This window comes from Heliangelus exortis, chromosome 16, assembly GCF_036169615.1.
Source record: "Heliangelus exortis chromosome 16, bHelExo1.hap1, whole genome shotgun sequence".
Classification (NCBI taxonomy): Eukaryota; Metazoa; Chordata; class Aves; order Apodiformes; family Trochilidae; genus Heliangelus; species Heliangelus exortis.
In genome coordinates, this window is record NC_092437.1 from 6,706,629 (window position 1) to 6,720,485 (window position 13,857).

General features: G+C 41.8%; 1 protein-coding gene across 1 annotated transcript in view; it reads left to right on the forward strand.

Annotated features, from left to right (window-relative positions):
• Window positions 1-7,047, forward strand: part of BMP7 (bone morphogenetic protein 7) — a 43,876-nt gene extending 36,829 nt beyond the window's left edge. Inside the window, exons 4-7 of the mRNA XM_071759520.1 lie at window positions 2,337-2,534; window positions 4,451-4,527; window positions 5,082-5,192; window positions 6,461-7,047. Of these exons, the coding sequence (XP_071615621.1) occupies window positions 2,337-2,534; window positions 4,451-4,527; window positions 5,082-5,192; window positions 6,461-6,610 (536 nt within the window). The 3' untranslated portion in view covers window positions 6,611-7,047. The remainder of the gene's footprint in view (window positions 1-2,336; window positions 2,535-4,450; window positions 4,528-5,081; window positions 5,193-6,460) is intronic.
• The last annotated feature ends 6,810 nt before the right edge of the window (window positions 7,048-13,857 follow it).

Genomic DNA, 13,857 nt, shown 5'->3' on the forward strand with positions numbered 1-13,857 from the left:
TCAAAGGGTATTTGTTTACTCTTAGAAAATGGGGATCAGTTCAAGCAGCAAGCAAAAGAAACGTTTGAGTGACTCAGGAGCCTTCAGTGAGCTCTCAGCCCAGCACTGAGACATCTTGATGCTCTGCAGCAGCAAATGGCAACAGCAGCTGCCTGCTTAGGTTTATTTAGATTATTACTTAAGAACCCATTTCTGACAGTATTAAAAAAGTAGCTACATAGAAGCAGATAAAGCCATACCCTCTGGTTCAAGAGCACAGCTTCATTTCTTTTGGGAAAAGTTTGTCGTTGTCTGCTGTGGACTGGACATATCCTTGGGTTTAACCTTGCTTTCTGGATGGACAGGAAAATTAGAAAGTTTCTCATCTGTATTGAAAAGAAACATGCTATGTCACATACAGAGCATTGTGTGCCTTTTTAACTCTTAAGGAAGCATTGCCACTGCAGTGGTCCTGGATGTGACACGTTGGTGTCACATGAGGAAATCATTGGTCAAATGCTGCTTTTTGCTGCACTAATGCAAATCCATTAAACATCTGAGTGTGAAGCTGGGTCCCCTCCCTGCATGCTGCTGACCTTATCTCTAGAGACATGGCAAAGGTGGAACACTTGACACTGGGCAAACCAGAGCCATAGATGTGCTTGCTGGTTTAAACAGCTTTGGGAAGCAGAAAGGCTTCTTTGAAGGGGCAGGGAAAGCCAGAGGAGCAGTGCTCAGTGAGGTCCAACTCTTGCAGCTGAGCTTGTCTTCAGGAAATAAGGCTTCTATCTGGCAAAGTCTGAGCACAAGTGGAACTACTTATATATTTAGAATTAGCTACTTGCTGAAGCACTTTGTGGGCTCAGCCTCAAATGCTTAGAAAGAAAACTTTTTGGATTAGTTTCCAGAACGGAGCTTAAGCAGAAAGTGAAGTGTCCACATATAAATCTATGTACATGAGTTTTTGCATCTGCTACTTTCACCCCTGCTTTCCTACTGCCCTGTTTGAGATGAGTTTCACTTTATCTAGTTCAGAAGGCCCAGCCCAGATGCATGTGCTGTGGGACCTGGCCACACCAGGCACTTCCAGCTGCCACGTTCCCCCTCCAGCACCTCCTGAGTCCTCTCCACAAACCCCAAACACAGCAGCTTGGGACTTGCTCACTGGGCTGCACACTTTTAGAAAGCTAGAGAATGGACTTCAGCTCAGGCTTTGAGCACAGCCCCCTTTTCTGGGGCCGTCACATTTGCCGATCTTACGGTAACTTGCAAGAGCAAAGATGGAAACAATTCCATAAAGACAACAATTTATAATCCTTGTCATATACTTCACTCATCTTAAGAATAGCAGCTTTAGAACATTACCTAGAAATAAATACTTCAGGTTACCTGCTGCTTCTCACACAATAGTCACAAACAAGTAAGACAAGGAAATCTTTGTCAGGGGTCTCTTGCCCATCGCCTGCTCTGCTCTTGGGGCTTCTCAAAGTGTCATCTTCTGTGTATTTGATTTGTGGCTGACAAGGCCCAACTCTGTCCTTAACAAAAGGATCACAAAAGCCATGACCATAACTTTGACTTAGCAGCAGTACTCAGTAGCTTGTAACAGAATAACCCTGGGTATAGCCCCTCTATTTCCCAGTAGCACCCAGACACCCTTTAGAGGCAACAAGGGGAATAGATTTGCTGCTGCCACCCACTTCTTGTGTCTCTTGTATATATTTCATTATACAGAGAAAACACCTTATCTTTTACCAAAAATAAGAATATTTTAAAAGCCCAGGGTGAAGGAAGCATGAACAGTAATCAACAGTTGTAGAACGAGGTTCTCAGGTACAGTAGTGCTGAGATAAGAGCCATTTTGCTTATTGCTCTAACATCTGAACTATTTGTTTCTCAGTTACAACATATCTGGAACTCTGTCAGCATTTCATGCAAGGCATTTTTATTTTAACTTAATAACCTTCCAGTGGGAATTTAGTGTTCCTATGGGCTGAGTTTTATGGCTAGTTTTATAGGATCACTTCAAATTATATGTTGGTGAACTTAAAGAAACCCCTCTAAAGAATGCAGGAAAAGTTAATGCTAAGCGTATTTAGGGTAAAATAATTATATATAGGGCTATTTTATGTAACTTTTACATGCAGATTTAAAATGAATTTAGCTGTGCTGAGCTGCTCTTGTCAGAAGCAGCTTTGCTGATTAAGTCCAGGTCCTTGGTGGATCAATGCATACAGATGTGCCTAGGGATCACCCTTGCCAGCCAGCCAGCAGCTCTGCTCCTTGTTATCCTTACTATGTCTGCTGAAAATGAAAAATTACTGCAGGGCCTCTAATCAGTCCATTCTGTTATTAAGGGCAAAGCATCAATCCCAAACTGGCAGGTCTTATAGGAAGGCACGGCCCCCAGAACAAGCAGCCCTTCACAGTAGCCTTCTTCAAAGCCACCGAGGTCCATCTCCGCAGCATCCGCTCCACGGGAGGGAAGCAAAGGAGCCAGAACAGATCCAAACCACCAAAGACCCAGGAGGCTTTCCGGGTGTCAAACATTGCAGGTACAGTGTGGGTTCTGGGGCAGTGTTTCTGGGTGTGGGGTAATGGAGGAAAAGTTTTTCCCACATTTGTCTGTTTCTCGTCTTTTTTGTTTACCGCTCGTGTTCAGCTGCTGGTTTGAACCCACTTGGAATTAAGGATTACTCAAAAAAAAAAAAAAAAGTTATAAAAAGATGGATTTGAACCAATGTTAAACTGAGGGATTCCTTAATCCAATTAAAAAAAAAAAAAAGCACCTAACCAGAAAATTTCCTTTTGTCCCACATCAAATATATTCTCATTTTGAAATGTAAGATGATTACATTAAAGCAATAAGTGATCAAAATTATAGTAAATATATAAATATAAAAATAATAAACATATAAAGTTAAATTATAGTATATTTCAGTGGATCTGAATCAAAGTGCTGCAGCTTTCAAAAATCTGTGATTTTAACTTTTTCTCCAAAAGAAGGTTAGTAGTCCCAAAAGTTTTGCATGGAAGAGGAAAACCCATTCCTAAGATGCAAGTGCAGGAAAAATGAAGTTATTTTGGGGGGAGCTCTGCTTCCTAATATGGAAGAAAACTCCAGGCATTTGAAATAGAAATGTGGCTTAATTATGAGATACCTCAGAATAATGGGCCCTTGGTGACCTTCCTAGCAGGAACCACAGCACCAGGCAAGCTCTGCAAGGGCAGTGGCAAATTCCAGCTCTATTTCTCCAAGTGTTCACTGAGCAGAAGGAGAGCTTGCAAGAGGTGGAATTCAAAGGACATTTTAGGGCATAATAATCATCTTATGCAACTTGCCTCTGGCTTTGGCTGCTTGGGGTTACCTGCAAGGCCATGGGAGAACTCTCTCCCATCAGTCTTGTTGCAGCCTCCCAATATTTAATCAGGTCATTCCTCTCCTAGACCTAATGATGTTTTTCTGCAGCCCTGTTAATAGGGGTGACTCCTCTGATCTACCCACATGTGTGTTTTTCTGTACCTGTCACTGAAATCCTTAAGTGTCTTAAAATGCTTTGCCATGGCTTGTATTTCTGACCTCTGGGTTTTGCAGTACCCCAAGCATAGATGGTCTGCATTTAAGTCTGCATTTTTATCACCTATCTGCTCTAGAAATTCAATTTTTAAAATATGGGTAGGGGACAAAATAATTTCTCACCTCTGTGAGTAGGTTACAAAAGGCCCTGTAACCAGTGTCCTACTTGCATCTTGGGGACCCCATGTTAAGTTGATTTCCAACAATAAGAGTTTAAAAAAATATTTCATGGTACTTCTACTTGGGTCTCCAGCTCAGCCTATAGGTTCAGGGTGGACACAGCTTTTAAACTGCGGTGATAGGTGTGGTTGCTCAGATCCAGGATTCAGATCCATGCTTTATTCCTTTGGCTTCAGGATTGTCACCCATTGGGAGAAGTCTGTAATTTGGATGCAGCTACACTGGACAGAACAGATTTCATGTTATCTTTATGTAATATGTTATCTCAGTAGGTCTGAAGATGCAACCTTCACCAGTAATGCAGGTGATTCAAAGACAGGAATTCAGGAAATCCTTTAAGGGTACTGCTTCCTATCACTCCTTCCACTGGTTCTACTTTTATATAGTAGACAATAATCAAGAGAGATCTGCTTTTTGCTAACAGGAAGCCCAGAAAAACCAAACCAAACCAAACCAAACACAAACAAAAAGCCCCACTATTTTCCCAGACCTTTTGTGGCTTTGCACAAAAAGCCAGAGGGGCTTTTCATATGTACTGAGCCCAGACATTATTTTATTACTAAACCAGCAAATGTTAAAAAACAAAACAAAACAACACAAACCAGCCACAGGAGCAACAGAAGAGTAGTGAGGCCTCAGTCCCTGCTGGGGTTTGCTGAGGGCTGTGGGTGCTGTGGCAGCCCAGCCTCATGGCACCTTTTTCTCCCTGTGCAGAGAACAGCAGCAGTGACCAGAGACAAGCCTGCAAGAAGCATGAGCTCTATGTCAGCTTCAGGGACCTCGGGTGGCAGGTAAGGCTCTGTGTGACCAGGCTGTCAGCTGAGCTGCCCTTGCACATCACTTACCCAGCTGCAATAGTGAGAGCAAGCCAATAACTCAGTAACTGCTTTTTTTTTTTAATCCCTGAGGGACAAAACTTAACATACTGCCTTTAGCATGCTTAAGAAGTGCTTTTGCAAAGTTTTGTATACAAATATTTAGAGTCAGGCTGGCTAGAAACTCAACACACTTAGGTCCTTTTGAGAAACCGTGGCTCTGAAAGTCTTCTGGCATTGCTGGATGCACACACAGCTCTCCATTTTCATCTATCAGTTCTTTTAGATCTGGTTAAAGACACTTTCATTTCTGAAAGCTTGTACCTGGCATTTCAGTGAGGGGGGAAGTGAGGCAGCTGCTTAAAAAGTGTATGAGGTAGCATTAGCAAGTCCAGGGTACCAGTTTTTTATTTTGCACTAACTGTGGGTATACAAGCTGACAGTTTCATGTGCTGCTTTAATGTTTTTTTTGTTTCACTGCACAATATTTCTGTCCTTCTCCACAATCCAACATCTTCAATGTAACCAAGGACTGGATCATCGCTCCGGAGGGCTACGCTGCCTATTACTGTGAAGGAGAATGTGCTTTCCCCTTGAATTCCTACATGAATGCTACAAACCATGCCATTGTGCAGACACTGGTAGGTGCACTGTAGCTCCTGGTGGAGTTATATCTGCTAGGTACCACTCAGGACTAAGTTTATACACACAAAAAAATCTCTAAGCTAACAAGAGAAGGAAGGTCTGCATGAGCTCATCAAGATGCCTGCAGCATCTGGCTCAACATGTTTAGCCAAGTGGCCTGAATTAATAGTTGGCTAGGAATTACCCTGTCTTTGCTGCAAGCATTGACATGCACTCTCTAGTTTAAAAAGGCCCTAAGATAGACATCTGAGCAGTGGTACAGTCCCACTGCATGGAAATGAAAGAGCAGAACTTGAGACCCACTCTCAGCACCTCTTGGAAAAAGGCCCCACCGTGTGCTGCTGCAGAAAGGGGATCTGGGGGCAGACTGAGGAAGGGGTCAGTGAATCCCAAAACTGCACGGCCCAGCTGCTCTGTGGGTGTGTTTGTTTTAAGAAATTGTGCAAAGATGTCCAGATGGGAGCCCTGAGCTGGTTGTGTCCTCATGACACAGTTCCTGTGATGAGGGGGATCATTGGTCAGGGGCTACCCAGCTCCAGCTGTATCACCAAAACCAATGCACCACAACTCTTGGCATGGCCCAGAAGGCACACTTGTCCCAGGCACCCCAGCTGTGCAGTATCCCCAGCTGACCTGCCTGGACATCCCCCCTTGCCCAGCTCAGGTCCAGCCCAGATCTGTGAAGATCTGCATTGCACAAGGAGGCTCAGTCCACCTTTTCGTCTCCATCTTATGTCCATCTCTCCATCTCATGCACATCTAAGGACAACATTGAAAAAAACTATTAGGAAAACTAGCTGCATTTCTTCCAAGGGAAGAAATATCTGTGTGGTTTCCTCCTGGTAGATTGCTTTTTATTTGCTTTTCCTCCCTCTCCTCAGAGGTCCCACAGCAGGGAGCACAGGGGACCCAGAGACCTTGGCCTCAGCTGAGTCTCGGTGCTGCCAGATGCAGGGACAGGGGCCCTGCAAAAAACCTGCACACCCCACAGAGCTTATCATAATTGGTACACTTCTGCAAAACCCTGCTTTGAGAATTTTCTAATGAAAACCTGCTTCACTGAAAGATTTCCAACCAGATCTGACTTGGGTGTGTGCGTCAGCCTCTGTACATGCAGTGGACATCTCGAGCCATTTGTACACAAAGCCAGGTGTTCAAAACATGTCTGAGTGTGTGGGACAGACAGAAGGTTGCCTGGGAAAGAAAATATGGGGGAGGAAAAGGGAAAAGTAAATCTTAACATGCGTCTGCTTTCATTCCCCAGGTTCACTTTATAAACCCAGAGACTGTGCCGAAACCCTGCTGTGCTCCTACACAACTCAATGCCATCTCAGTGCTCTATTTTGATGACAGCTCCAATGTAATCTTAAAAAAATACAGGAACATGGTCGTACGAGCATGTGGCTGTCATTAGATTGGTAGGAAAGGAAAAAAAAAAGTTATTTTTAACGTTTTTGTATGGCTATGGGGGGGAGGGGAAAAGGTTAGCACTCCAGCAACGGGTTTCAAAAAAAATCTAAAACAGTTTTTAGGACCAGGCTTCTGAAAGTTCAGACAATGGAACAGTTTCTGGATTTAAGTGGCATTTGAACACATTTTGTTTTAGTTTATTACAGACAATGAGCTTGTAAACTGAAACAAGCCAGAGAAATCATTTAAAATCAAATCTGCCTACAAAATTGGCTCCTCCAATACATACTTTTGCAAATGAGTCTTTCTGAAGATTGCAAACTCACCAATGTTGATTGTAAGTTAAAAAATAATAATCTGTCCAAGGTGAGAATGTGCCGTGACTAATAAGCATGTGTAGTTCCTGTAATACAGTTTGCAATAAAATAAGTGATCAAAATATACCTGGAGTGAACAGGTATTTTGTTAGAGAATTATTACTTTGATCCCTCTGTTTACTTTTGCTTATGAAATTGAAACGAAGATAAATTACATGCAATTTCCAGTTTTAAAGTATAGCAAGTTCAAAGGACACTTTAGTCTAAGAATAATTAAAAAAGATTTTCTAATTAGAAAAGAACTGAAAAAAATTATTTCAAAGAGCAAGACTTTTTGGGTATACTTTTTTGTTGTCAAGAGGAAAGAAATTTCCTCCAGCAACCAGAAAGAATTTGAATTCGCTATGAACTCAAAACAGGAAAGCAGCAAAATGTTTAAAGACAGGGATTAAACCTAACGTTTAGCTGGGATATTCAAAGCAGAGTTGTGAAAGCCAGCTAAAGATCCTGCTCCTGTTTGGAAAATGTCCATTGACTTCACTGAACAAGTTCCAACGCCGTTTCAGAAACGTGGAGACCCAAGTGCAGGAGGTGCTGTGAGCTGGGCCATTCACCCAGCACCACACAGACTCAGCTAGAAACAAGCTAGGAAACATTACTTCCCAGGATCAGTGTTTATGGTAAAACTCCTGCTCTACTACTTGCTTCACCTTTTAAAAACCCTAAAATAATAAAACCCTTTCAAGAGCCACACCAGCAAGCTGGAACCAGGAGCAAGAAAATGTCCCCTCAAGGCTTTTCTTTTTCCTTCTTTTAAAGTCACAGGTTACACAAACATCACACTTATGTAATTAAAACTCAATTAAAGTTGTGAATAAGAATACAAAGTAGCAGTAACCAATCACAAACCAATTCAACACTTTGGCATACGTTGCCATTACAAAAGGAGGATTGACATAAATTTCACCAGAGAGATAAAAAAAAGAAAATTCTGTCTAATAAAACACCAGGTTCTCAGCACACCCAGCTCTAAATCTCCAAACTTCAAAAACCTAAACCTCCAACAGATGGGTCCAGAACATAATAAATCCCTGGTGGTGGTTCTCTGTGCAGTGAGTGGACAGGGTGATGCAGCTGCAGTGAGGACTTGGCTCCATGTCTTGTCTTAGAGAAGAGTTAGAGAAAGAAGATAAATTAGCACAACTGCCTGATTCTGGAAATCAGTCACTGCTCTTCCTTTAAATCACAGACCAAATCCAGACCAGATGCCTCGCTTTAAAAAGAACAAGCAAAGAAGGAAAGAAAAAAAATTACTGCCTATGAAATAAATTGGAAACTTGTTTCTGATGATCTAAATCTAATCTCATTTAAGTCAATTGGTGTTTTCCCAGCAGTTTTCTCAGTAGCAAGATTAGGCTCATGGGAAAGTGGAAGCCTCTCCATGACACTGGTAGGTTTTGGCCAGGGGCCTCGGTGTGCACTTGCCACATTGCCAGATGTGCTCAGTTCCCAACCCAGGCAACTCAAACATCTGCAGGAGCAGCCTGGCCTCAGCACCTACACTCTGCAAGCTTCCTAACTGCCCCAAGGTGGGACCTGGAGCAAACAGCTACAGCCACCAGGAGAACAACTGGAGGCACAAGACCATCTCTCTCTAGAGCCTGCAGACAGGAGGATCTATGAGAAACAGCCAAGTCACAACTGCCCTCAGCATCTCTGAGTGAGGAACCGAAATCGTACAGATTGGAAGCATCTTTGGACAATGTAAATACATCAGTGCTTCTGTAAACTTCCTAAAGGAAGTTAAGGTGCTGCCTAGAAAGTTCAAAGCTAATCAGGCCTAAACTTCCACTAGTTAGTAGTCATGGATTAGTTTTTCTTGTGGGTGTTTCAGTGTTGGTGGTCACTGCATTGGTGTATTGCTTTTTTTTTTTTTTTTATTAACTTGGACCACAGTATCTTGCTGTATAAGATTCACATATTAAATATTATGTGGGGGTTGTTTCTGGTTTGGGTTTTGTTGGTTTGTTGTTTTGTTTTTTTTTTTTTAATATTACAGGATTTCTGTTGCTAGGCTCAACATCAGCGTCACTGTTTGTACATTTTTATGTAAATAGTTGTCACAAGTGGAAGAAGAATTATTTATTTCCATCTCCGAATTCCTTTTTGGTCACATCCAGGAAAAATTATTCTCAGTTCCTAAGCACATTTGTTTCCTTATTTAAGAAGATATTTATTAACAGTTGGCAAAAACGCATACATGTTTCTGGTTCTTTTCATAAAGCAGCTGTCAGAAGCCTTTTGTACAAACTAGTAAAATAAATCATTACAACTTTACAAAAGATATCCCAACAACATTATGTATCTGTGTGGTTATTGTCCCTATATTTGTAAAACCTTTTTGGCTGGGGAATATTTCATCTTGAGCCTCCGTTTTCATGTAGATCAATCTCTGTGTATGGCACATGTTGCTATTTGATGCAACTCCTTGAGTCCAAATACAACAGAGAGGAAAGAATACAAATAAATATGAATATGTTTTGCAGACTGCACTGCAAAGATCCCTGATTGAATTATAGTGCAGCTGTCAGCAGCTGTTTCAAAGAAGCAGGGGGTAAATTAGTTCTGTTTACTGCTAACATAGTTCAGAGATTTAGTCATCCCAATAAAATTATAGAGGCACAAGAAAGGAAAAAAGAAACTCCAAAGAAACATCAGCCAAGAAGCTGACATTTTCTAATTTAGATTGTTTTAGCATATTTCAGAGATGCTGCTGGCATGAGGTTTCCTACTGTGGATACCACACCGCATTGCTATGGAGGCAACTGAAAAAAAAAAAAAAATGGTCTAAATCCCTGTATTAACTAAACATTTTATCTTCAGGGCATAACAGCAATTTTTGGGGTTTGTTTACTTTGAACAGCAAGCAGAGTTGTGCTGGTTTATGTAGATGTATTGCTGATAGAGGCTCATATCACCAGTGTTTTGCAGTTAACTGCAATCTTTCACAAAGCAATTACAAATTCACAAGTAGCTTTGCTTCGTGCACTGATTTGAAGTCCAGCAAAGCATCAGTGGAAAGACCCTTATTGACCTAAACTTGGGGTTTACATGCTCAGACTAATTTTAAGAGGAAGATAATCTGGTATTTCTCTGTATGGTCCCATTTCTCTGCATCTAGACCTAGTTTAAGTCAGAGGCAGTTCCAGCAAGGGGAAGAAAAACTCTTAATTAAACAAGACAAGAAACAAAACTGACAAATCATCCTGCTTTACAGTGCCAGTCTTGCAGCCAACAGAAGCTTTATCGTGTGCTTCAACACATCCAGCCTTATATCATGAAATATCAGTTGGTTTCCAGCTCTGCCACAAACACACACAACTTGCTGGGGATGCTTCCTAGCAGCTTTCCCAGCCTGGGAGCCAAAACTCCACTCCCGAGCGGGCTGCAGCCTCCCCTCGGCCCGCAGCATTGCTGTGGCTTTGTCTCCTCATCTACTGTTCTGGAAGAGGAATTCTTGATGTGGATACGTATGCTGCAATAAACTGGCAGGGCCATAAAGCTCCAGTGAACCAGTTTCAAAACAGCTAGATTTATCTGAGTAATGACATTGTAAAGCACATTTAAAACATTTTATAGATCAGTTATTTTAACTTCCTGTCAGGCCCAACTCGGAGGATGTTATGGTTGCTTAATTGAGCTGTTGTAGATCTGTTCCAGGACTGACAATAGGATCCTTTTGTCCCTGCTCAGGAAACTGCTTCCGTTGCTGCCAGTGTTCATACAATAAACGATGGTGATTTAAGCTTTAGTGTAATTTTAAGATTTCTGATTTTTATGGACGTGTCAGTGGTAAAGCCTAAAACCAGAGAGGGGGAGCAGAGCTCAGCGGCACTGCCAAGGACCACGAGATTTCCTCTGCTGCTCTGTGCAATCTGTCAGCTCTGCCTCCCATGGCAACTGAGACTTTCCAGATACATTCAACTAAAAGGACTCAACTTTCGAGTTAAAAATTTGCATCCTCTGTATATTTCCATCCCAATACCCTGCTTGCTGACTTCCACTGCTGCCACGATCACATTATTCTCTGTGTTCAGGCATTCCTTTGGAGAGAAATTCTGCCCAATTAAGCTAAAAAGGGCCTGTTTGAAGTTTTTATTTATCAGGTAATGATTGACAAGACCTTGAGGCAATAACTAGGAGCACTTCATACTACAGTCATTCGTTACCCAAGTACAAAAGCAACACAAATGGGTTATTATGGTCACTTTTGAGTTACTATGTTTGGTTTTGTTTTGTTTTTATTTTTAATATATATTCCCTTCTTTGGCTTAATGCAGTAGAATTTGTACTCTTAAACCAACATCTAAGAAAAATCAGAGTTTTTTGGTTAACACATTGAATGCACTGACTTGTTTCCTAGTGTGCACACTGTTTTTCCTATGGTCTATTTGCTGGTCAGACAGTAGGAACAGACTTTTCTATGTTATTATTTGGAGAATTATTTTGATACAATGAAGGCCAAATTTGTTGTTTTCTCAAATTAATAGAATCCTGATGTTTGAATTAAAAATTCTATAAACTGAGACGGCACAATCTCTAGACAGCTTGAGTTGGGGTTTATATTTAACAGGCAAACAGGTCAGCTTCACTTTTTTTTTTTTTTTTTTTTTTTTTTTCCATCAGGGAAGAGTGCCAGGGAAGAAACTTGGGAAGAAAAAGGGGCTACAGCCCCCAACCCACAAACCCTTACCAAGGTAGCTGTGCACGTGACTGATTTTTGCAGGCATGGTTGAGCATTTAACCATTTGCAGGATAAGGGTCTGTGCAGGGCTGCTTGAATTAACCTCACTCTCAAAGAATTGGCTTGCTTGTCTGCAATAAAATCCAATCCCAGGCCAGTCAGCAGTAATTTGGGGAATGGAGAATTTGTGTCTGGAACTGGGAGGGGGCGAGAGGCTTTATTCACAGCAACACCCATGGGCTCACCCATAATTAAAACCATGCACTGACCCTTTCTGCCTGGGAAACTGAAGTGACTCCTGAGTTAGCAGCTCTGTGTTGCTGATAACTTTGGGCTAATGGTCTTATTTTAAGCAGCTCTTAAGAAAAAAGGAGGGAATGCCAGGACCTCAGCAGATCTGTTGTGCTTTCCTGTGTCAGCACCTGCAGCTCAAGCCCAGGACTTCAGTTTTAAGCTAAATTCCCAAAGCAGCACATACAGGATTGGGATGTCACCATGGCTGTGGGGTACAAAAATTCCTCCAGAGGCACTGGGAGCCTTTGACTTGGTTTCCCACCTTTGCCTCCATTGCATGAACTCTCCAAGGTCCAGAGTGCACAGTAGTGTCCAGACCCTAATGGTGACATTAGCAAGGTGACCTTTGGCTTGGGTAATGAAGGCAAAGTGCTCCAGGCTGCTGGATTTATTCCTGCGTTATTTGTCGCTGCTGTGTCAGGTGCTTGATATAAAATATGTGGAAGCAGAGGCATTCAGTGTCTGGATTCAGTTATGAAGGGTCAGAGCTCAAAGATATCATTTCTCAGGTCCCAACAATTTAAACCATTTTGTTCAGCATTTATAACAAGCTGTAGACAAGAGCAGAGAGGTTGATGGCTCTACATCTGTCTGGGTTGGGCAGAAGCACTAGTTAGCCTCTGGGAAAAAAACAAAACAAAAAACAACCAGAAAAAAAAAATATATTTGGGCAATTGCTTAATGAGAACAAATCCCTCATTTAAGCTTGTCTTTTACTATATGCTAAGCATACAAGGAGCACAGACCAACATACTCAACTGATCTAAAACTGACAAATGAAAGGTTTTGCTTCCAATTTTTTTATTCATTTCTCACCATAACCTGTTACCACTACTGACCTATGTTTTGTGCTGAAAAATTTAGCTCTTAAATCTACTGAGCTGTTCTTTCTTAACAGAGCATGACCTGGCTGGACTGCAGTTTTAGGACTCGGTTAATGACTCCAGGGCTGGACTACACGAAATCTCAGGGCTAAATCTCAGAGTGGACAGCGAGCAGAGGTGCAGCCAGACATTTCTGAGAAGAAAGCATGCAGCTACTCACTTCAGCCAGGTGTTGAAATCCATCTTGCAGGGTTCCCCTGGAAACCGAGCCAGTGGTTTTGGTGAAAAGGAACATTAAACCTAGAGGCTGGGCCACCATTGCCTTGGAACAACTTTAATCAAGACATCTTTTTTCCTAACAGCAAGGCAGGCTTTTTTCTTTCTCTCTTTCTTTTTTAAATTAGAGAAATGCACAAGTGATTTCAAGTTCAGCCCATCAGTTGTTTTGGTTTCACATGACTACTGAGAAATCAACTGTAAAAGCTGGTGTAGTTATATACACACATACCATACACAGAACGTGAACTGTAAATACTGGCAGGGAGTCTGGTTTAAAAAGCTGCAGTTAATGTTGTGTCAGAACAGTCCTTGGAACCCCATTTCTAAAGATTTATATTGCAGGAGGCAGGGAGGGAATAAATCTGATTTTGCTGGAACATTGCCTACAACTTCTCAGCCATAAAGCCTTTATTTATGGCCATTACACAGCATGAAGTATTCAATTTGTCCTTTGTTATGAATTTCAGTGGATCATGTAACTGTTTATTTCCAGATATTTTTAAAAACTTGGTATTTTTGGTTTGCAGAAAAAAACAAAGCTCTTTGTAGCCCATACCAATGGGGATGTACTTAGACCACACTTGATAGAGACAGGACAGTCCCAGAGTCCTGCGATTTCTTCCATTGGGCTCACAGAAGATCATGAAATAAAGTACTAATGGACTTTTTTGAACTTGGTGTGCTTGGGGCTGAAGCTTATGCTCTAGGCTGAGGTATTCTCCACCCTGATATCCACCACCTCAATCAGTGGTACCTGTCACTCAGTCATGATCTTGCAGCCATTCAGTCTGTA